General features: G+C 45.6%; 1 protein-coding gene across 3 annotated transcripts in view; it reads left to right on the forward strand.

Annotated features, from left to right (window-relative positions):
• The window catches only part of bcl11ba (BCL11 transcription factor B a), a 52,916-nt gene that overhangs the window by 14,011 nt on the left and 13,666 nt on the right, over positions 1 to 25,239 (forward strand). For 2 of the 3 annotated variants that reach the window (XM_062469735.1, XM_062469737.1), the window contains exon 2: positions 350 to 895. In XM_062469735.1, the coding sequence (XP_062325719.1) occupies positions 350 to 895 (546 nt within the window). The remainder of the gene's footprint in view (positions 1 to 349; positions 896 to 25,239) is intronic. The other variant, XM_062469736.1, reaches the window with a different exon arrangement.

The following is a 25,239-nucleotide window of genomic DNA, read 5'->3' on the forward strand; positions in this document are numbered from 1 at the left end:
TCTGCTCCACTGTGAAGCAAGACCTACTGTATCTTTATACAAGTACAGAACTTGCCTGAAAGATGAGCTCCTGTAGCCCCTACCTTGTAATGTTGAGAGAACGTGTACACAAAGAGGTTATAAGCAGTCTCGTTTTAGATATCACCAACTGAAATACACTTTCAGCATGCAACTTTAATAATATTTTCTCTTTTTCCCCTTCCCTCCTGCTCTCTCTCTCTCTCTCTCTCTCTCTCTCTCTCTCTCTCTCTCTCTCTCTCTCTCTCTCTCTCTCTCTCTCTCTCTCTCTCTCTCTCTCTCTCTCTCTCTCTCTCTTCCCCTCTCTGTCTCTTTCTCCTCCGTCTCGCAGCAGAGACTGACCATGTGGACGGTGGCGCCATCCTCTCCGAGGCCCTCCCTCTCTCCCACGCCCTCTCCCTTCCACAGGCCCAAGCCCTGGCGCTGGGCCTGCCCCACCCCCTGGACCCCAGCCTGGTGGACGGCCTGCCGGCCGAGCTACGCGGCGACCACGACCTCCTGACCTGCGGACAGTGCCAGACCAACTTCCCGCTGGGCGACATCCTGCTCTTCATCGAACACAAGAAGAAGCAGTGCCACGGCCTGGCGCCCGCCGGCTGCTACGACAAGATGACCGACCTCAGAGGGGGAGGGGGCGGTGGAGGGAACGGCGTCCTGTCCTCGCAGCCCAACCACCGCCAGACGCATCACCTGAGCCAGAATCACCATCATCATCCCCACCACCAACGCAACGGCATCGGCGAGCTTCGCAAAGTGGTCGAACCGGTGGAAATCGGAATCCAAGTGACACCGGAGGAGGACGAGGAGGGACGAGAGAGAGGAGGGAGGAGGACGCCCAGCAAAGGAATTTGCCCGAAGCAAGAGAACGTTCCAGCAGGTAAGGGTCACACAGATACAAGCACTCCAAAGAATCATTATTGAGGATAGGGCGTGGCGTGACACGAACACGTGTGTTGGGGAGAGGGAGGTAGAAGGAGATTGAAAGTAAATATGATCTGGGATTATTTGGCATTGGTTGTGTCATAGGCTTTCACTTCCTGGTTCTCTGTCTGTCAGTCTTCCGTTCTGTCTCGGCCATACTCAGCACTGGGGAAAAAGGCAAACGCGTTCTCAGTAACAAGGGCACAAAATAGAGATGCCTCCTTCCCTCTCCTCGTCTACTCAGCCTATTACATGTGCACACACACACACACAAACACACAACAACAGCACCTTGCCGACTCCCTCCCTCACACACATGCTCATTTACCTCTCTGGTAGACTGAGAGGGCTTCCTGGAGAGATTGTGATGGTGTACTTTACCCAGAGATGAAGAGACAGAGAGGAGAGGGAGGGAGGTGGGAGAGGGTGTGAATACAGAGGGGTCGTTTTTCAGTGGTGTGTGTGTGTATGGGTGGGTATGGGGGAGACAGTGAGGGAAGGGGGGGGCGTGGTGGCAGAAGGACCTACACATTACCCACTCAGGGCCTCTACGCCCCCCCCCCCCCCCCCCAGGACTGGCTGGTTGAAACAAACTGCTTCAAATGTGACAAAAAGAAAGAAGGAGAGACTCGCCCTGACTCTCAGTGAGAAATCCAGACTAAGCCCAGCTGCTTAAAAAGGTGAAAAGCTCATTAAAATTCAAATAGGCAAAGAAAAAAAGGAGGGGGGGGTGAAGAAAAGGGATTAAAAAGAGTCTAGTTTCCTATTCTGTGGGGTAAAGAGGTAGTTTAGTTTGAGACCAGCTGCAGGCAGGGAAGAAGAGCTTGAGTAGTTATCTTTCAAAACAGCGCCCATCAAGTCCTTCGCATAGAACCCGGAGGGAACTCAGTGAAATGGGGCTCATAAAATAATATTCCGGCATGGACGATCACCGGGGGAGGTGGGAGCAGGAAGAGGCTTACGACACCGTTTTTGTCCTTGTTTTTTGTTGCTAGCTGGGTCTGAAATAGTTATTTATGAAGCTAACTTGCGGCACCAGAGGTCAATTATCCAAAGCTGTCGTTACACTTCAAGAGTTTAAATGTTCCTGATAAAAGGAAGGGAAACAATTACCTATCATCCGATCGAATATTTGTTATTTTCTTGTTCAGACAGCCATTGGAAGTGAAAACACGCAAGCTTTCATTGCAGAGTCAGAGACCCACTGACATTCACAATACAACATATTTGAATAGTACCAACACATTCCCCACACTACAGTATGTGTAGTGCGGCAGTACTAAGTGTATTACTATCTATACCTGTTAATGTATCTTTATATCTTCTGAGTGGACTAGTACAACTACTTCTGAGTGTATTAGCATGTAGCTACTGAGTAGCTAGCTCCTAAGTGTGCTGTCCTGTGGTTTTGCCCAAGCTATAAACTACTGTTTGGGGGGGAGGGGAATTCATCAATATTTTACAACCACTCTCTCTTACACCTCTGAGGCCTGTCCTGACCCATTCTCTTCTGGCCAAGATACAACTTTCTAACTGCTCTCTGGGCAATGTCATGACAAATATGTTTTTGACTCACAGCAAATACATATTCAGTGTTGTTGTTGGAGGACTGTTACAATGTTTGCAAAAAAATAAGCTTAAGCTTCATTTGACATGTATGTGACACGTATATTCTCAAAGGGGGAAGTAATATAGAAAGGACACAAATAGGCCACTACTTAATGATATGACACAGCTGCTGCAGTATTCAGAAATCTGCTCACGCATGTGCACTAATTGATTGGTATTGTTAATTTGAGGTCATATTAATGAGACACATTATGTATATGTGTATGAATTTTGTTTACGAAAAAGCTTTTTTATTAACATAATCTAGATATTATTGTTTGCACTTTGTGAGAATAACTCAATGTCTGGTATTAGCTGTGCTTAAGTCTGAAAGTGAAAGTGCACAATATTTCTTAATAACATACTAAGCAATAATTCTCACATTAAAAGCATTATTCGGTTAACATTCATATTCATCAAAACATTATAGCGGTTCAATTGGATGTGTACTGCACCAACAGTAAACTATATTACAGTAATAACATTTTATGTTTTCAAATGAACCCTCAGTATTTTACAATTTCCACTTGAATTATGTTCCAAAAAGCACAAAATTCTTCTTAAAGCTCACATTTTATTTTGAGCACATTCTCTTGCCACCTCTAGAAAATACTAAAAAAGTACAGTGAAATATGACTTTGCCTTTGAAAACCATTTCTGGTTATTTTCTCTGTGTTAAGTTTTCGTTAGGAAGGGTCTTTAGTGAGATCAAGGAAGACTGAATGGGGGAAACAGAGAAGGAGTGGAAGGGAGAAGGAGAAAGAATCTGGTGTCAAGGCAAGGAAATACTGAGAAGGAGGCGTCCTCAGAAAGTGATTAAGAAGCCTGAATGTCAGCTTGTGCACCGGGCTAAAACGCCAGCGCCCGCGTAGCCGACAACGCTCTGTAATTGCCTCCCAGCAGGTTAAAGTATTCTTTTATGCTAAACCTTTCCACTTCCATTTGTTCCCCACATGAAATGGAAAATGAAAAAAAAATAAGGTACACACAGACGCACACACACACACAGACACAGTACATCCACAAACACACATCAAACTCACACTCTCTCACACCGAGCCAGTCTTGGAAAAAAATTGAAGTGTCGTATCCTTGCTCTCCAAAGCACTGATAATTTTTCATGAATTTCTCTTTTTTCTTTTTTTCTCTCCTCAATATATCCATCTGTCAGCTTCTAGTGAGGGAAAAAAAAGTGTGAAAGACTGAGAGAGAGGGAGAGATGTTTTTCAGCGCTCACAAAATCACAAAAAAATCTGATTGGAGGAACAACATTATCACTTTACAGGGCTGAGGGGGCGGTGGCACCTACATTGTTTAGTGTCTCCACTACACCAGTTTTGTCAGTTGCCTCTCTCCATCTGACCCCGGACACGTCGCCCGGGCTGGCAGTCAGGAGTCCACTGATGCTTTGTTCATACGCCAATTCCCACCACATCACTGCCTCAGAACCTTCCGGCTGATTGACAAGGGAAGGGGCAGGTCTCAACACTTACTTCCTGTCACATGACAGGTGCCGTTTTTGGAAAAGTGACATGAATTGTGTTACATATTCTGAAAACCTTTGTTTTGGTGGCTATAAATCAGTAAAATAGACTATGACAGGCAGACAGGCAACTTGTTTATCAGACTCAGAGCTCTCTGTTGTCAGCACATCCACCTTAAGTCTGCCTTGCCTTCCCGTATCTCCTCTCCTCTTACCTGTGCTGGAGATAAACATCAGACATGGATTTACTGTAGACCACATGGCAGAGAAGACCTTTCCAACACTCTTTTCTCTGTATACTCTTCTTTTTCTTTCTCCTTCTCTTATTTCTTTCATTTTTCTAGATCACTTGGGGTGGAAGCATACTGTAACTCTTCTCCTTGAAGCTTTTTATATGAAAAAATATAGTTCTTTGATCTAAAGGTGTATGGGATAGACTCAGAGAGAAAGTATGTACTGTGCAGAGAAAGTTAATGCGGAGTGGGGATTCAGATGGCTGAGCGGTTAGGGAATCGGGCTAGTAATCAGAAGGTTACCAGATCGATTCCCGGCCGTGCGAAAAAATGACGTTGTGTCCTTGGGCAAGGCACTTCACCCTACTTGCCTCGGGGGAATGTCCCTGTACTTACTGTAAGTCGCTCTGGATAAGAGCGTCTGCTAAATGTAATGTAAATGTAATGCCTTTATACCTCCTACCACATACTCTTTCATAGACAAAAAAAACAAAAAACAAAAAACAAAAACAAAAATCCTTCCCTCCCTCTCCCTTCGCATGGCAAGGGAAGTCAATGTTATCTACCCGCGCTATTGAAGAGGAACCACTTGAGGCTGGAGTTCAAATGTTTCTCACGTCGCTATCTGGAGCCGTCTTAAGTTTCAGTGAAATGCAATTATGTTTAATAAGCCTTAATTAAATCAAATATTCACTGTATTGCACACACTGAAGTCGTGGGGTGATCTAAAACATCTTCCCAGATTTTAGACCAATGAGATTGTCGAGAGATAATCAATCTTGAACCAATCAACATATAAGGAGGAGGAGAAAAGTAATTGTCTTTGGTCATACCTTCATGGACTGAATAACTGACTGAGAGCATCTTGAACGTTTTCATGAGTACAGCTTAATAATTGCTAATTGATTGGAGGCCTGCGTGGTTGTCGTAGATAGGAGAGGAAGTGGTTTTCGTATGCGTCCATGCTGAGAGAGAGGTTCAGGCTGGGTGGAAGAAATAAACAAGGAGATAGAGAGATAGAGAGAGAGAGACAAAGACAGAGATGGAGAGAAAGAGAGAAAGAGGGAGCCTCCCTCAGACCCTGCACACAAAGAGCTTTAACAGTAACTGACATGGTGGTTTGCACCTCTTAAACACTTGTCAACCAGGGTTTTAATTTAGATATTTTACGTCAGTCCACTTGAACAGGGCTGGAGAGGAAGAGAGAGAAAGAATGAAAAACATTCCCATACGATCAAAATGGAAACGCAGAAACCCTTTTCTAAGGTGATTGAAAGCACCTTTTTAAATATGATGTGTATTGTGTGTCGCTGATGGCTACACGTGTGTGCTTGTGTGTTTTATACTGAGGCACCGGTTCAGTTGAATAGTTGGAATAATAAAGACAACACAAGGTTGAGCATCTTTTGATGCAAACAAGTCATTCAATTTTGGAATGTAAAGTAGCGAACCTCAGTGTTGTGGAGGGGAAGGAAGAGCAGAGGAGTCTTGATGCCGCTGAATGAGGAGAGGAAATCGTGGCTTTGGAATTTGTAGCGTCTATTATATAATACAATTGAAATTGCAGTTGAGTCCCTTTTGTTTTGTCCTTGATTCTGTCCAAAGAATGATTTGATTTCCTGGATGTGACTTGTACCCTTTAGTCTTCTCTTCCTCTCCTAACCCAGCGACGCTCTCCTTCTGTTTGTCGCTCCGACCATCTTCCTGTCCCCCTCTTATATCCATCTTTAAGTCTGCCAAGGTTTACACTGCTAACAGGTGTGCAGCATGAGTAGAGAGAGAGAGAGAGAGAGAGAGAGAGAGAGAGAGAGAGAGAGAGAGAGAGAGAGAGGGGGGGGGGGGGGAAGAGTCATATCTGACCTAGGTCTCACCAGAACTCCCTGAATATTTCATGAGACGCACTGCTATATTTATAAAGATATTTACCTCAAACACCACTGCTTCTCTCCCGACTCACTGCCACACTCTGTCTCTGAGGAGCACCTTACAAGGCGTGCATCGACTACCAGGACACACACACGCGCTCGCCTTCATACGGATACGCACACATACACAGGTGTACCAACGCAGACAGATTCACACATAGAGACAGATACAGACATTGTCACACATTCGTTGTATACACACACACGCACACAGGCATGCCAATTTGACTTCCTGTTCAACTCAGCTATCCGCCTCCCTATGTCTGACACTGTGCCCAGAGAATGGTGTTTCGTCAGAATGTCTCCCCCTGTGCCAGCTGTCTGCCAGCGTGCCAGCGTGCCAGGCTCATGTCAAATGTGCACTGCTGATGTGAGGGATGTTTTTACCTTATTATTCATGCTTCTTGTTCTTTCTTCCACACAACTCTGTCTCTCTCTCTCTCCGTCTCGATAATATCAAATGTCCCTTTCGCCTTGAGGATATAGACACACACGCACACACACACTCACACACCCTCTCAGAAGTTAGAGGAAATTGTCATCAAGGAAGCATGTCTCAATCCAGACATTTTACACTTAAACAGGAGAACAGACTCACGCACACAAAAACACACAGACACACACACAGACACACACTTAACACATGCACGCACACACAGACACCTGAACACTTCTTTAATAATTAATAGCACAGGACTGACTGTGAGATGGTGAAAATGTGTTGCAATAACACTGACCATGTGTTTGTGCATCAAAGATCTTCATTGCATGTTTTCACGCCAAACCTAAAATGCACAAAGGTGTAGCTATGACCAGGGTTATGATACAGCTCGGGTTGGGCCATGCCAGCATCAGTTACTAATATCTGGAGATTGCTATGTGAGGTCTAGTCAACGTGAGTTTGATTGAACACGCTCTCCCCCCGTGGCTGGTGCTCTTGTTGTTCTGTTGTTCCGATAACACCAGGAGAGGCTGGAACCAAGCGGACCCTTTCTGGAGTGGTAATTGCTCACTTTTGTCTCCTTCCCTCTCTTTTCCCCCCCCTCCCTCATCTCTGTTCATGCGCAAACAAGTATGTGTGCGTACACAAACACACCGTTTCTGTTTGCTCTCTCTCTCTCTCTCTCTCTCTCTCTCTCTCTCTCTCTCTCTCTCTCTCTCTGCCCTTTTCTCTCTCTGTCCTCCTCTCTCCCTTCTGACTTTTCTAATGCTGTTGGGAATGTTCTGATGAGAGAGTTTTTTTTTACTTGTAATGCACATGAATAGGCAAGTGTGTCTGCCTGTGTGTTTGTGCGTGTGTGTGCAGACATGATACATATTTAACAGGTATTGAGGAGTTGCACTTCCTAGTTGGAATGCTTGTGGATACAAAAATAACAAACATCAAACCAACACATTTTCACGTACAGAGACACACATGTCGAGTATTTGCCATTTTTCTTATTGATCTCAATAATTAAGTCCACATTTACCAAGTGAACTGGCAGTTCACAGTAAAATATGTTACTTACTCTGTGGACCATGTGTGTGTGTGTGTGTTTGGTACGTGTGTGCATAGAGACTTGCTGCTGTAGCAATTAGATGGCCTTACACACCAATGCATGAGACTTCTTTGATGACCCCCCCCTCCCCTTCTCCATCCACTGCTTCCTAATCTGGGAAAGTGTACCTTTACACCTAGTTTAAGATGGGCCCCTCATTCTACCCCCTGGACTGAATCCAGACACAGGGGAGAAAAAATCTGAGGAAAAAAAGCCTTAGAGGAAACACAGTGAGAAAGACTGGGGAGGGAGAGAGGGAGAGAGGGAGAGAGGGGGAGAGAGGGAGAGAGAGGGAGAGAGGGAGAGAGGGAGAGAGGAGAGGAAAAGAAAGAGAAACCGTTTTAGTCATTAATACAGCATAAAAAGGGAAAGCTGCATCTTATGTACTTCTTAGCATCTTCAAAATCCTTTTTGCGATTTTTGCCTCGTTGCCTCTTCCCCGAGTTAATCACTTTGCATGCACTCATTTAAATATTAAAATTTTCTTTAATCATCAAAGCCAGCAAGTCTCATGCATATTCATATGTTCTCTCTCTCCCCCCGCCCTCCCTCCCTTCCATCTCTCCATCCTCTCGTCTTCCCCCCCTGAATCACAGGTTCATTACCTCGCTCCAGAGCCAAACAGCCAAACAGCCATTAGCCTCAGCCAGCTCTCTAATCACACACACGTACACACACATACATACACACTCTTAGCCATCAGCGCTATCCAATGCTAATCCGACAAACCCCGTAAAAACACTGCCATCCCTCAAGTCTAAAATAACTTAACAGACTTGTCATACATTCTCTCCGCTATGCCATAAAAAATAAGGCAAAGAAAAAGAGAGGGGCCGAGAGAGAGGGAGAGGGGGGGGTGACTCAAGGAAAGAAAAGGGGGAGACAGAGAGTGAGTGAGAGGGATAGGGAGGGAGGAAGAGCAAGAGAGAGAAAGAGGGAGGAAGGGAGGGAGAGGTAGGGCGGAAAGGAGAGGTAAAGAGGGAGGGAGAGAGGGAGAGAGAGTGAGAGAGGGAGGGAGAGCAAAACCTGCTCCCTGGCTGGAGCTCTGAATATTTGTCAAGAGGCTTGACGAAAGTTTCATTTGCATAATGACTTTGTAGTTCTGCATTAATAAAATTTGCATATGAAGCTGTGTTAATTACTCCTGATCAGGCTTTTTTGCATTCATGCATGGTAATTTTCGGCGACTTGCGAGAATTGATGTCCTGGCGTCAGTGATGTGATTGGTGGAGGAGGCGTGTGCATGTGCATATTCGTGCGTTTGTGTGTGTGTGTGTGTTGTTAGGAAGTGGGGGGGTCAGAAGGATAGCGGGGCTGAAATGAAGAGAGGATGTGGAAGAGAAAAGGGGGGGGGTGAGCATGGAAGGGTGTTACTGAGAGACAGAGATGCTAGCATATTTGTGTATCTTGCGGCAGGCTTATTTTCCTCCTCTTGTTGCTACTCTGCACATCATTCTACCAAATCTCCTCTAATTGCTGCGAGAGAGAAAAGCAGAGCTTTTCCGAAGGAATCCCTTCGAACAGAACAATACACAGAAGCCAGACGAAAATACTCTTGCTCTCCGACAGCCGTTTCAAATCTATTGTTTACCTCTTGGTTCTTTGTTTCAAACAAAACCCACTTATTTTTCAGGCCAATATGGGGAGCAGGCCTGATTGTGTATTGTTGTGTATCATATATTTAATGACGCCAACTAAAATTTGTCCTCTTCAAGATATGATTTTATGCACCTATCACCCTGTTTCTAACAATGAGTTCTTAAGGGTATCTTTTAGCTCTATTGTTTAAAGAGGGATTTACTGTCTGTTTTTTGTGTTGGTCTCAGGTCAATAGTTACAGCTTAAAGGGATTTAATTAGTTTTGATCTGACCCTCACCAATGAGTGCATTCTGGATAATTTAACTCTCATTCCAGCATCACCGGTGACTTCAACGTGTGCTAGATTATTTTTTTACACTCCTGTGGTAATAGCTCCATAAAAACCACCATCCTTTTATCCAGGTGGTGTTCAACAAATGTTGATTTTTAAGCGCTTCTTGTTTTATTTTAAGCTTTTCCCTCAAGACGAAACCCATTTAAATGCTCCACAGGGGCTATCAGATTGGTTTGTAGAAGCAGTGCTACATGTCAGACCCCAAAGCTCAGCTGAAAGGTTTTGTTCATTGGCCTTCCGAGCTTGAGCATTTGCTCATGGAATTTTGGCCTTTCACTAGTGGTTTTGGCAGAAGCTTCACACAGCCGTACGAGCGTGTGTGTGTGTGTGTGTGTGTGTGTGTTTGTGTGTGTGATCAGACATGTGTGATTCTCCGGGATGCACAAAAGCTAGCGAAACCAAGAGCCTGCTGAAAAAGAATGAAAGGAAACTTGTGTGGAAAAGAGAAGAGCGTGTGTGTGTGTTTTCTTTTCGGAGAGAAGAAACTGGTGGTCTCCTAGCCCATTTGAACATAACGACAGAATTAAACCCAGAGAGTCTACCAGCGTGGAGAGTCTGGGGCTCGGGCCAAAACAAAGATATTCTAGAGGCAGACAGACGCACAGCACGGGAGAGCTAGGCAGCGCATCGGCCTGTGCTTGACAGCTCTGGCAGGGCCTTACGAGATGGGCTCAGATTTTAAAAGGTCTTCGCTCAAGTTGCGTTGTCACAGGAACACAGAGAATTGTGCAGAGGGAAACTTAATCTTACAAAAATATAGGCCTCAGTAGATCATTTGACACATTGCTTTCATCAAATGGCGATAGATTTGTTTTGCCTTAAAATACATTTTAAAGGTGAGATACATTGATAATGGATTGATAAAGGGATGTTTGCTGTGCTCTTTCATTGATGAACAGGTGTTGGTTGAGTGAAAAGGAGTGAGACAGAGAAGAAAGGAAACACACAGATAGCTTTTTCAAGATAACAATAGACACATGCAAACCAATAGAAGGATACTTCCGTATACATTTTAAAACGCTAACTGATGTTATTATATCCCAATACCCTCGAGGAAAGGCTGTACCTCTTTGTGTTCCTTTTGTGAATGTCACTGTACGGTGTGTGTATATATGTATGTGTGCCACTGTGTTAAGATATACACAAATATGTGCACACTGAATGTGTGTGTGTGCGCAGTTCTGAGAAAGAGAAGAATAAGTGACATGAGAAAATAAACTTATTTTCAACCTTCAGATTACTAGACCGATTCCCTAACCACTCAGCCACTTGACTCCTGTACTTGCTGACAGACCTTCTCTCTTTCTTTTTGTTCTCTGAGGTCAGAAGCTGATGACTTTCACAAAAGAAAATCAAGGTGGTTTAACCTTGCCAATGTTTTGCTAAGAGCAAGACTCTTGCTGCTGAAATCCCCACTGCCTCCACAGCCTCTGTGAGAAGTAGAAACTCTGTGAAAGTCTTTGGTTGGCCCCCACAGGCGTGCGACCGTAAACACCTGAGTGTTAAAGCTTGGAATAAACCTATTTTTTATGTTTTTTTTAATGCTGAGTGCACATTGAGGAGCTAAACCTGAAAGTGGTCCTTTCCAAACATACTCTCAACAACACTTGAGGTCTACTTCAAAAGTAACAATGGCTTTTAAGACGAGTCCCTTATAGAAAAGTCCCATCTGTTTTGGAGCTACTGCTTTAGCACCACATTGTTTATTTCTCATTCTTATTCGAGTAGGGAGATGAGTTGGGGGTGTTAGTGTAGAATAGTGTCTACACACCCTGTGCTGTCAAATAAACATGGGTGTGTGAGGAAGTCAACTTTCCTGCATGAGGACATCAAACCCGACAGCACGTAAGGTGCTTCATGGTGCTGTCGATTTTTGGTATTTTCCTTCCACTGCAGGGGAATAAACTTGACACTGATTTGGATGCGACCGCCAGCGCAAAAATGGTTTGCACACGCTGGTGGCTAGCTCTTTCTCCTCGCACTTAAAAGTCCTCCCCCTTAATTGTCTGGATTGGTGTGCTGACAGAGAGCTTTCGAACTATATAACTAAGTCCTCCGGAATGACTTTATTTTTTATAGGCACCTTCACAATTCGAAGGAAAATTGAAACCAGTCACAGATTCTTTCTCTTTGTTGTTGAAAATAGATTTTCTTTTTTTCCTTCTTACTCAGAACTAACGTCTCTCCGCAGCCTGACAGAGCACTGTCTTACTCAGGAGCAGTGAGAGACAGAATCCATGGCAATGTTCAAGAGTCAAGCCCCTTCCTGTCCTTCTATCTCTCTGCCACGGCTAAGGTGGGGGATTCACCTGGCACTGGTTGATTTCACAAGTAGTGTCTCGTTGAAGATTTGAATTCGTAAAGTGGTGGTGGTGGTGGGGCGGGTGTAAGGTGTGCTGGTGGGAGGCACACATGCTCGGGCAGTGACGGGAGAACAGCCACGGGCACGCGCGCACATGCACGCAGACGCACACACGCGTTCAGGTGGAGCTGTGAGTGGAGGTAATACATGAGATAAACCCCTCAGGCTTCTGCCTAAGCAGGACTCGGCTGAGGCGGGGGGGACACGTTTACGGTGCAAAGCTTCTTTGGACGAGAGAGAAAAAAGAGACAGAGAGAGAGAGCGAGAGAGAGAGCGAGAGAGAGAGAGAGAGAGAGAGAGAGAGAGAGAGAGAGAGAGAGAGAGAGAGAGAGAGAGAGAGAGAGAGAGAGAGAGAGAGAGAGAGAGAAAAGGAAAATGTTGCCGGCACGCCATGGCACAATTGACGCCGTTCCTTGCTTCACATCGCTCGGTGGACATGTGACAGGAAGGGATTAGCGTTGGTTCCAGGGCCCCACTCTGATCGGCTGGCTGCCCGCCGCCTCTTCTGGGTCGGAACCACGTTCCCAAACACGCAGCGTTCCCGGGGAATTAGCCCACCTCTCCCAGTTTAAACCCCAGTCCCGGAGTAATGAGGCCACTCCAACCTGGAGTATCTTCCACAATGGGCTGTTGGCGTTTAGTCGTGAAGAAATCACCACTTAACAAAAGCTAATTTCTCACTCTGTTAAACTAGGGGGGATTAGGGGCCCTGTGTCGCAGGAACGCATGTTTGCTGGTGCCTGGTGGATGGAGGGATGGAGGGATGTTAGAAAAGGATTTAAACCTCAATTACAAGGAACCGAGGGGGCTTTTTGTGTCCGTGGAGAAGGTGGGGAGGCCGAGGTTTTTTTCTTATTCTGGTGTACTGTCATTGCAAGGGCCCATTACCCACAGCTCTGTCACTTTTATGTGAGCACGTATGTGTGTATGTGCGTGTGTGTATGTTGGTGTATTTATGCGTGTACGCATGGTTGTACTTGTGTGTGTCTGTTTGTGTGCCATGTTGATTCCCTTGTTTAAAGGGGCTTAAGTTTGTCCAATTTCACATCGCACCGAGCCAGTCTTAGAAAAAAATTGTCTGTTTGCGCACACACACACAGACACACACGGACACACACACACATACACGCACACACGCCTGGCCAATCCAGAGAGACGGTTTACAGAACTCTGTGGTCCCATGAGGCCTGTAGTATCGATATTTATACTCGGTCTCCTCTCGCTCTCTCCCCCCCCTCTTGCTTTCTCCCCTGTATGTATAGAGGAAATGCCTGTTTATGGGAGGCCTGTAATCAGACCTTTAGCAGGAATTGCACCCATCTGTTGAATCGGGAGAATGTGTCCTATTACAAACCATACTGACCTAGTAGGGAGTGGGATTGGTGGCTGGGTCTGGTGGAGGTTAGAGCTAAGACTTTGTCAGGGTACTTTTAACCCTCTCCCTTCCCATGTGTGCCAGAGAGTCAGCAAGGCACTGCACATTAAGGCTCACCCTAACCCTCTTTAAGAGACAGAGCTCACATCCATCCAGACCTCCTTCCCCTCGTGTGCCAGCCATGTAGGCTGTGCTCACGCACACAGGTCCCAATGTTTAATGCTCTCTCCTTCCTCCCCACCACACAGGGCAACTGGACAGTGCCACTGACTTCGACGCTTGCATGTGTCCACTCTGGCAGGCAGACAGTGCCATAAAACGAGAGCTGAGATTAGGCCGGGGGGGGATGGCGAGGAGGGGGGATGGGATGGGGGACTGGGGGGTTTGTCGAGGTTCACATGCAGAAGGCTTCCTCACACCAGAAGCCGGTCGTATCAAAGCTCGCTCTGCCCCAGCAAACAGCCGCAAATTATTCACTTAGAGGGAGAAAACAAACAAACGATGCTGGCTACAGAAGTTTTATTGATTTCTCTGCACAGCATCACAGATTACAAAAAGGGAGGCTGGAGGACAGAAGTTTTTTTTTAATCAATAAGAAATGTGTATTCTCCCACTGAGAAAGAATCTCAGTTCTTTTCCCAAGAACCACAAAAAAAATCTGTTTTGCAGGTAACATTTTGTTTGATATTTATGCCGTTGCAATCGTTGTATTTTAATGTGCTCTGTTCCTAGTCTTTGTATCTGTTGGTTAACTAAAATGGCCTGCTTGCCAGGCATACAGTATTTATGTATGCTAGCAGGAGGGTTTTTTACTGGTAAACAATACTGGCACAGAGCCACTAGCTGCCACTCACAGTGCTGCCCTACACATCTTTCTGATTAGTAACGTGTACATGCCCACCCCTCCTCCCCTGCCCTCTTCCTGTCTCCATCTCTTTCTCTGTCTCTCTCTCTCTTTCCCCTCCCTCTTTCTCCCTCTCTCGCTCTTCCTCTCTCTCTCTTCCTATCCCTCTATCTCATCCCAGTAGCTCAATCATACCTGAATCCATGGGCTTACCCAAGATGGCAAAATGCAGAGGAAGAGTGTGTGTGTGTGAGAGAGGATAGACAGAGAGAGAGAGAAAGCATGTTACTACAAACTGGCAGTCCCGTTGTCTCAGTGGCAAGGAGTTTTAACACACCTTGCACTAGCTGAAGGTAGCGTGGAGATAAAAGGCATGCTTCCTAGTAAATTGAAGGTTGGGGAGTGTTTTGTATTGTTACATTCCCAACAGCCCCGCATCCCCCTAATTACCCGAGGACTTGTCATATTTTGTCCCAGCCAAATCGCATTATTATATGAGATAACCCCATGCTCTTCAGCGGCTACAAAAAGCAGTGCGCTTAGGCCACCCATATAGTCCCCACTTCTCGTTTTTGGACCCAGCCTACAACGTGATTGGTCGAAGTCACCGCCCGTCATCCCCCCAGTGCTCGTCTCCCTGTCGAAGGTCCGCGGCCGCTGTTAGTTGGCAAAAGTGTGCCATGCGTCATGGCCGCCGGCACAGTGCTGGCCATCTGCCTAATTTGAAAGTGAGAGGTACCATGTGAAATCAAATCAGAGTGCGGCCAGTGCACAGGGCAACGGGCCGTCCTAATTGGAGAAAGTTGAATGATTGGGCATTCTGCTCTCTGTTGTGCAAGCCAGCCAGCCTGTCTGTCTACTAGTGCTGGTCTACTGGAGGACACACACACACATGCATATGCAGATATACAGTATACATGCTCAAACACACACACACACACAAATGACTGCACACACACCTACTACCTACCACCGGAGAGCCAAGATGAAACACACACATGTGCCTTCATGCATGTTTGTTCATTGGCAAGTTGATGCAGACACACATACACGACACATACACGCCGCACTGCACATGCAGCTGTAAATCCTTGACCTAAATGGGCCTAGTTAAAGTTTATGAGGGATGCAGGACAAAAATGACTGGCTGACCAAGTCAGGGGGTTATACACACCAGACACACTAGCCCTGCGCTGGAAGCAGGTGTTGAGGCCATCATTACTGTCTATAGACAGTAGGGCTCACTGCAGATGGAACTGGATACCGCTCTGTGGAGAAAGAGAGTCAGAAAGAGAGATAGAGCCAGAGAGAGGTCCAGTGCCCATGACATGTAATCTCTATCTTAAAGACACATATTTAGCACACACACACACAGACACACACATAATCCCAGGCCCCAACACAAACCACATCACAGAGCTGTTTTATAGTGCCCTGTGTTTTTAAATACCTTTTTTATGGTCTCTTCCAGTGTTTCCTTGTTTTTGTAAGGGGGAGTAGGGTGCCAGCTGGGGATCATTAGGGTACTGTATAGACCACGCCCAATATGGACCTATAATGAATCCACTGACTCACAGACCTGTCTGCTGAGCTCCACCTTAGCTGCCCTTCTCTGGGGGCCTCACGGACAAGCTCCTCCAGGAGGCCCTGGAGGCTCAGGGGCCTCATCCATGGACCCCCAAACACAGATCATTCAGAAGCCGGTTAGGCTCATTCGTCAAGTAGATAAGATCGAAATAGATACTGAAATAGATCCTGATTCTTGGCACTACATTTGAGAGGTAGGGTCCTCACATATTCCGTATCATAGATTTTCTCTGGTTTTCTGTTCATTGGCATCTCTGTTGAGTTTCGTCGCCTTCTCTCTCCCTCGTTCTCTCTTGCCCTTCTCGACCTCTCTCTTTCGCTTGCTCTTTCTTTCCCTCTCTCCTTGGCCCTCACATATTTGGCAGGATAACGTGCTGAGGGACCCATTTGCCACCCCTTTTTGTCATTTCACCTTTTCACTTGTTACTCTACACCTTGTATTTCAAATACGAGGCTGGAGCTCCACACACCTGGGTGAATAGCAGTGGTGTGTAAGGCAAGAGACAAGAGGCGTGTCGCTGCATGTTTCCTGTGTGAGTGAGTGTGTGTGTGTGTCTCACTTTGCGTATGTGTGCTGTACTGTACACGAGATTTGGTTCCTGCAGTCCACGTGAAGCACGCTTCACCTGTGATAGGTACAGGGAAAGGGAGCCGAATAGCTGGAGGTGCATTGTACCAAATCAGGCTCAACTCAGTCCTTTCATTTACTCACTCGAGTGAAGAAGTTAAGTGTGTGTCTGTGCGTTTGTTTGTGTGAAGAGGTTGAAAGTGATACACTGTCCCTTTAAGAGACGAGACCTTATGCTACATATTTGAAGTCCCTCTTCTGCTGAGTGTGGGGAAGGGGTGTGCATGTGTGTGTGTGTGTGTCTTTATGAATGTGTTTGTGTGTGAAAGTATGTGTCACGTGAGTACATCACAATAATAAGTGAGTCAACCTGTAGTTTGGACACACTAGTGTAAGTGAGTGAGCGAGTGAATCCTTGTCTCTCACTGACAGTGTGCATTTGCATGTGCTCATGCGTGCATATGGATAGATGTGTACTGTATGTACAGTATGTCTGTCTGTGTGTGTGTGTGTGTGTTTGTGTGTGTGTACTGAGACTCTGTTCCCCCAGTGAATGAAAACAGATTGGACTGGTTATGGGAGCGAGCCTGTTTCTAGTTAAAGGAGAGACAGCCGTACTGTGTGACTGCCATACCCCCCACCACTGCCCCTCTCTGCTTGGTTTACAGTCTCTGACAGACTTTTTCCACCGCTACACTCCTCTGCTCTGCTTGTTTTTTCACTCTTGAATTTTCTTTCAGTTTTTTCTTTCTTGTCTTTTTTTTTTGCATCTGGGAAAACGAAGGAGGGTGTGGCGATTCTCGCACCCTTAATCCTGATTATCATGTTGAACGGTTCGTTTTTAGCGTCTTGGGAATGTGTTTGTGTATGTGAATGCTAGCTTCAATTAGCAGCAGTGCCGCATAATATACTGCAAAGGGAAACTCTGGGAAAGATTAGGTTGACCAACAAGAACAGTGCCTGTTAACATACCTTCCCAAGCCCTGCTTACTCTTCAGACATGATCCATGGCGCAACTAGTATCAACTAGCCCAATATGAAATAAGGAATAGGATATTTCATTTCAAACTCTTTGAAATGAGTTTGAAAGGATATTTGAGGTTTCAAAAAAAGGTCAATATTGTTTTTTTTTTGTTGTTTTTTTAAGATCTGCTCAATATCATGTGAATGCAAGCAATGTTAGCCTTGACCAAAAGGAAACGTTCTGACATTGGTGACAGGCTGGCTGGTTGACTGGTTAGTTTGCCTGGCTGCTCTGTTTAGGGGCTGTGTTTAAAGTAGTGGGAGCTGCTTATGTCTTAAGATGTCTGTGTAATCTTATCCAGACACTGTCTCTCTCTCACATACACATACCATAATGTGTATGGCCTGGTATTTTATTTGGAGGATAGATCTCTCTCTCTCTCTTTCTCTCTCTCTCTCTCTCTCTCTCTCTCTCTCTCTCTCTCTCTCTCTCTCTCTCTCTCTCTCTCTCTGTTTTCTTCCATCCCTGCATTTCAATTGATTGGGCTTTTGATGGGGCTTTATTTTCTAGGTGCTAAAGGATTTTTGTTGATTTGTTCAGAGGAAGAAAGACACAGATAGGGACAGAGAGACAGAGGGGAAAAGAGAGACAAAGAGAGAGTGAGACAGAGAGAGAGAGATGGCAATTCTCCTTCATTCTGTTTTGTTTTTGATTATAATGTCTGGCAACCCAGTAGAATCAGGCACAACAGTTTAAACAAGGGCCAATATGGGAGCTGGTGGTTGCGTAATTAGTCCAATCCCTCCCTCGTTTGGAGATTGAGGCATCACCCGAGACTCAGCACAATGACTGGCTCTACAAGAGATTCTGTCTGGTACAGCCCATTACCTTTTACAGGTGCTTGTTAAAGAGGCAAAGTGGGGTATTCACACTCCGTAGAATGGACAGGGATAGTGAATGGGCCTCTGGTGTTGTGTTGGCTTTTTGTTGTCCCTGATTAATTGGGAAATCTTTGGCCTTGAAGCTATGAAAGGGATTAAAGGAGGATGGAGACGGGTTTAAAGTCTAGCTTTCAAAGTGTTCTTAGCAATAAACGGGTGGTGAAAGTGACCTTTTCGGTTATGTTTAGTTACTGGGATGTGTAGTCTTTTAGTGTCTTCTGGGACCTCTAGAGTCAAACCTTATAAGGCCTTCTGGAACAGACATGTCCCCTCATCCCTCTAGCCCTCCGTCCTTCCCCCCTCTGCTCCGCTCTCCTCCCCTTCCCCATGCCCTGCTTCAGCCCTCATCTGGTCTGGATCTGCTCTCCAGGACCAAAGCAGACCAAGCCTCTCTTCTTTTTTATCTCTCTCTCTCTCCCCCTCTCTTTCTCTCTCTCTTTCTCTCTTTCTCTCTCTGTCTCTCTCTCTCTTACTCTTACCCACCAGCTCCCTCCCTTCCTCACTTTCTCTTTCTGCCATCTCTGTATAAACACCTGAAGCCTGACCATAACACAACCAACCCAGCTTGGCTCCTTCCTTCTCGATCCCCCTCCTCTCTCCTTTTCTCCGTTCTGCTCTTCTGCTACCCCCAACGCCAGAGCACTACAACCAGCTACAGCACCTCAACTCGATTGACCTTCATGTCCCTTCAACCTGAAAGGGGCCCGCTGCATGAAAGCAAGGTTGCCTAATATCTCTCTCTCTCTCTGTTTCCCTGTCTCTTTATTGTATTCTCTTCTTCACCCCCTCTTCCCATCTCTTTTCTCTCTCTCTTTGTGTTTTTCATTCTCTCTGTCTGTTTAATTATAAGGTAATAATAATGTCAACCTGTAGTTTGGAGGAGAACCATGATTATTTTTAGCACTGACATAAACCCGCTGTTCCCTCCTTCTTCCTCCCTGCTCTCCTCCTCCTCCTCCTCCTCCTCCTCCTCCTCCTCCTCCTCCTCCTCCTCCTCCCTTGCTTCCCTGTATTATTCTCCCTCTCCTCAAATTCCTCAGAAAAGACAGACACTGAGTTCCCAGTAACTACTGTCCAAATGAGCATATACATTTAGTAAACCCATTCTCCCTGTCCTTAAACCTATGTTATCTGTGTGGGTTTAAAGATGTCTAGCAAGACGCTCAGAGGCTAGAAAGTTAAACACACCAAAACAGTCTTCTTGGGTAATTTCAAGATGACTTGGTCATTGTTTACACTAACATGTGTTGACATTTCTATTGAATCTTACAGATTGATAACTAAAACATTGATATAAATGGACTGCTTGGCTGCTTACCACAAAAGAAAAGAGGAATGATGAACAAATGAAGGAAAAGAGAGATATTTCTTCCTGTGATGTGAAGGATGGCTGTGAGTCAGTCTGCAGTGTAATACATCTTACTCAGTGGAGAGGTCCTTACATCATAGTCTGGGAAAGCGCCTTCTGTGTGTGTGTGTGTGTGTGTTTGTGTGTGTGTGGGTACGTGTGTGTTAGAGAGTGCATATGTGCGTGCTGCATGCTTTTCGTGTGTGTGTTCCAGGAGACTCCTACTAGGCTGACTTGGATTTGGACCGCCTTCCTAAAAGTATGTTTGTGTGTGTGTGTGTGTGTGGGGGGGGGGGGGGGGGGGGGAGAGGGGCTGTGGGAGGGGGGGGGTGTGGGCAGCATCCAAAAATCTGTTGGACCATGGCGTCCTGAGCAAATCTGGCTTATGGCACGATCTCTTCAGTGGCTTCTTGAGTTATGGCACATTGGTTCAGACACACACATACACGCACACACATTCAAACTTACACAACCCTGTACTTACCACATGTATCATGTATCAAGTCCTAATCAAGTCTCACACAAATCAGCACTTAAGTTAAACAATGCAATCTGACCATGGAAACAGAAACACTCCCTTCACTGTTCAACCCGCCTGGAAGACATTGTGTTTTTCTCTGATCCATGGGTAGCAGGTGTTGACAGGTCCTCTAGTCTGTGTTCGAGTGTGTCTGTGTGTGTGTGTGTGTTTGGAGGGGTCAGGATTACTCCCCCACAGGGCCTCATCCTGTCCCCTCAAACACACACACACACACGCACGCACACACACACTCCCCAGGTGCAGTTGTCCATGGCCAGTGCATGGGATTAGCACGCTCTGGCACTCTCCGGCGTAATCCCTCTAATTTGTTAACAGGGACCCAAACACAGGCTTTCACCACTCCAGGAAATACCAGTGCCTGTCGCTGAGAATTTGAAACATATTTACACATTGTATTTGATGTTTGATATCAAATGTGGTGCCTTTGAGTTGTTATTCCTGCAATTAAAAATGTCTATTGTTAGTAGGAAATGTAATTGATAGTGTATCAGCAATACTACAACTGCTTCTATAACCGCAACTCTACCATTTGTGGCTGAATACATTTCCGAATGTGTGTTTATAATATTTATTTTAACGTTCAATCGAAGTTTCTGCAGTGTGTCCCAGTAAGCAGTTGGATTCCGAGCAGGGGCGACAGGAGGAGGAGAAGTCTTTTTTCTCTTGTCCCATCTTCTCCTCCTCCCTTTCCCGTCTGCAATGCCAGGCCTTCGGGCGATAGGTGTCCAACCAGCACTCCAACAGACCTTTATGAACGTCATGACACCCCTTTTCCTCTCCTCCTCCTTCTCATCCTGTCCTCCTTCCACCTCTTTCTCCACCACCTCTCTTCCCCTCTTTCCCCCCAGGCTAGGAGTGGAGTGACGGGTCTATAGGAGAGAATGGCTTAATTCCTGTGCCAGCTCTGCCGGGGTACTTACTGTCACCCGGACCCAGCTAATGAATTTAATTCATTCTGATTTGGCTAAGCTGCTTGCAGTGTTCCTTTTAAAATTCATAAGATAGAATGCCAGGACCCCAAACCCCTCCGCCGCCCCCTCAACCCGGCCCCGCCTCGCCCTTCCACCTTGAGCTTGGTCTTGACATAAGTACATGTGTAGGCTGGCACACACACACACCTACATCCGCACTCACTCACTCACACACACACACACACACACACACACACACACACACACACATACTGTACATGCACCTACACTCACATGCACGCAAACATTATGCTCTGTACTCACACACATACACACTTGCCTCCCCTCACGACCCCGTTAATCCTGTCGTCTCCTAATCTCACGTGAGGAGATAGACGTCTCGCAGCGTAATGCAAAGCACCCTGGGATGCCAGGATGTCATTTGTCCATAGAAAAAAAAAAAAAAAGAATGCGTCTTTGAAAGAGTCTTTGTCACTCAGAGAGAAAGAAAGACTTGACATTGACGAGTACATAAACGCCATGTCAACACCAATGCCCCTGCCCCCTCATTCTCTTTAAAATGAAAAGAATAACATCCGACTTGATGACATGACGTGAGGCACAGTGTGGGGTTATGGAAAGTTTCTTTGACTGGCCGTTATGCAAAATTAACTTTGGTTACAAGATGAGACCACAACCTTGTGTGGTTTTATTTCACACTAGGTGTTTACAAGCTCTTCCAATACTGGCAATACCGATTTCTACTATCGAGGAATGGACAGTTAAGTTTACAAACATAAAGTAATTCATAACTACATTTCACAACAGATTTTTTTGCCATGTTGGATTCATCTTCAAATTAAGCAGTTGCAGGTGCAATACAGTACAATTAAATCAGTGGATAGTGTTAGATTTTCATTTCCTTACATTTAACTTTTTAATTAAAGTTTCTGTGTGGTCTTTGTTTTTGTAGATACATTAAACGCACTCATAAAAAGGCCCTTTGAGAATATGAGGCATTTTATACACTCCAGCCACTTAATTCAAAACAAACAAAAACAAAACAATTTAACACTGCCACACAAAATGAACTATAAATGGGATTTGATTGAGGCTAAATGAGAGGAGGGGGGAGAACTATTTCATAAAGTGAAAGAGAGACTGAGACAGAGAGAGAGAGAGAGAGAGAGAGAGAGAGAGAGAGAGAGAGAGAGAGAGAGAGAGAGAGAGAGAGAGAGAGAGAGAGAGAGAGAGAGAAGAGAGATCGAGGGAAAGACAGACACTGCCAAAACACAAGGACACATGGACAGACTGATAAATAGCGAGGGGGATGAAAGAGGAGTGGTGTCCAGACCGTGGAGGAGTGTGTGTTGATCTCCTCTGAAAGGAAATCTGTCCACGGTGAGATTTGGCCAGTGAGGGCAACAGAATAGAAACCAGATGTTGTCTCTCTGGCTAGATCAGTGTCCAGTCCGAGTGTATGTGTGCATGTGTGTGCGTGTGTGTGTGTGCCAAAGTGGCAGGAAAAACAGCTGCTCGGCCGGATTCCTCCGCTTCATTTACACTTAGTAAATCACCCATGATTCCCTGCACCGCCAACGAAAAGGAGATGCTGTCCACCATCGGATGCGCCCTCTTACATCTCTCTCTCTCTCTGTATCTCTCTCTCTGCTCTCTCATTCTCTTTATCTCTTACTCTCTCTCCTTTCCCTCTCTCTTTCTCTCTCTCTCTCTATCGCTTTCCCTCTTTTACTTTTCTCTCTCTTACTTTCTCTGTCGATCTCGCCCTCTCACCTTGTCCCTCTTACACACTAACACAAATAAATACAGACATGCATACAGACAAATTGTGTTTATTATTAGATCACACAATTATTTTCATACAGCATATGCTTACCAGTCTAGAACGAAGGTCTGTATACCCTGTGTAACCTCAGTTCTCAGCTGGCTTTGTTCAACCAAGAACACACACACACACACACTGATTTGCATGTAATTGTTGCCTCCTGATTTGCTATGATAGTCATAAACAAGGCATTAGCCATGCAAGGTGAGCCATCGAGGGGCTTGGGGAGACCACTGGATCATAGACATGCTAATGAAGCCCCTGGCTTAATAATGCAAGAAATGTCAGGAAACTTTTCACAAGCTGTAGCGGACAGCTCAAAGGCGGCGAACATGCACGCACACACTCACACACGCCAAAACATGCACACACATCCATGTACACACACGTACACACATAGTTGTACACACACTTCCTCCCCTCTTCTTCAGCCCCCTGTGCCCTGGGCCCGTGTCATCTTTGTTCTCTATGTAAATGAGCCGCGTGGTGACATTGACTCCTTCCACAGTTGTGGAGGAGGTTGCTAAATCGGATGCCCCGAGAGCACCAGAGAGCACAGCGCTCACGCACAGGGTCTATGTCCCTGAGTTACTGAGAACACTCCTGCACTTCCTGTATGCAAATATAGGACGCTTAGAGTTCTTTTGATTGGCTGCGAGAGGACGTGCCCGGTAGACTCTTAATGATTTCTGCATCAATGTGTGATTACACAAATGGGAATTAAAGTAGGTAAGAGAGAGAGAGAGAGAGAGAGAGAGAGAGAGAGAGAGAGAGAGAGAGAGAGAGAGAGAGAGAGTGCAAGCAGATAGAGAATGGAGCGAAGAGAGAGATATAGAAACATGGAAAGTAGAGAGAGAGAGGCGAATGAGTGAGAGTGCTTGGCTAGTGAGTCAGAGAGAGAGACAGAATAGGAAACGACTGGAGGACACTTGAAAGGAATTGAGTTGGAAGGTAAGAGTGAAAATATAATGAACATAATCTTTAGTTCTTAATAATTTAAGCACCCTACTGTGAGTATTCCTGCAGGTTGAAAGAGGGCCAAGGCAAGCTTAGTGAAGCCAGGCTTTAACACAGAGTTAAGTACCAGGTTATATCAGTAAGCCCTGCTTAACAGGATGTCCAGTTTTGAAGTGGGATACAGCCTTCTCCGACCTTTCTTGCCTGCACACACACTTACACCCACTCAAACATGTGCATACATTTATAAATGTAATTCCCCTACACACATACAGACACAGAAATATACATATCCACAAATGTGTGCATACAAACACACAAATTCACAGTGACAAGACGATACCATGATGAGAAATGTACAGTTTGTTGCCTTTCTGTCTTTGCCTTGGATTTGATCTTACTATAGCACACTATTATGACTCATCACCTCCAGCTAATTGTGACTCCTTCCAACGCAAGTAGTCCCTCTCAAACCGGATCACGAAGCCTTTGCAACAACTGACAACAGTGACAATCACTTAGCCTTAAAAAAGCACAATTGAATTATGTCTCGTTATTTACATTATAATTAGCTGTACATTGTCCTTGGCCTCCTTCTCCCATGTACCTTATCAGCCCCATAAAGCGGAACAAATAAAGCCTTGTTGTCTGCCAGTAGCAAGGGTCCCCCCTCTCTGCGTTAGTCTTCTCTATTCCCGGCTATGGCGACGAGGGCCGAGGCGAGAGAAATGAATGTAATAATTTGATGGCCCCGACATTCGTGACATTAATCGCCCACTGTCTACCGATTGGCACTTCCCCAGTAATTGTACATGAAGAGCTCTCTCTTTCTCTGTATCTCTCTCTCTTTTTCTCTCTCTCCCCCTCCCTCTCTTTCTGTGTCTGGTTTCTCTCCATCTCTCTCGCTCGCTCTCTCTTTCCCTCCCTCTCTTTCGAGCTGAAGCCAAGCGGGTGCAACACGGCCCAGCCATAATAGCCATGATTTAATTTAGCTATTTAACCTGTAATTCCAGCAATATTTATTGAGGAGCGAGGGGGAGGAAATTGGGCCATTAGGCGCAGAGGATGAATACATTGAGATGAAAATGAACACTCCTAACTGGTGGTTGACCTTCCGCTTTTTGTAGCCCGTTCTTTCTCTCTTTTTTCTCTCTCTCGTTTCTAATTTCTTTTTATTAGCGCCGGCCACAGTAATTACCGCAAATTGAATCATAGTGAAAACTGAAATCATTGGGTAATGAGCGTTTTTATTCGTCTAGCTGGCTGCAGACACTGCTGCTCATAAGTGCCACTGGCCAGCGGAGTGTGGCATCCCTGTGTGTGTGTGCGCCT

The sequence above is a fragment of the Osmerus eperlanus genome, chromosome 9 (assembly GCF_963692335.1).
Source record: "Osmerus eperlanus chromosome 9, fOsmEpe2.1, whole genome shotgun sequence".
Taxonomy (NCBI): domain Eukaryota; kingdom Metazoa; phylum Chordata; class Actinopteri; order Osmeriformes; family Osmeridae; genus Osmerus; species Osmerus eperlanus.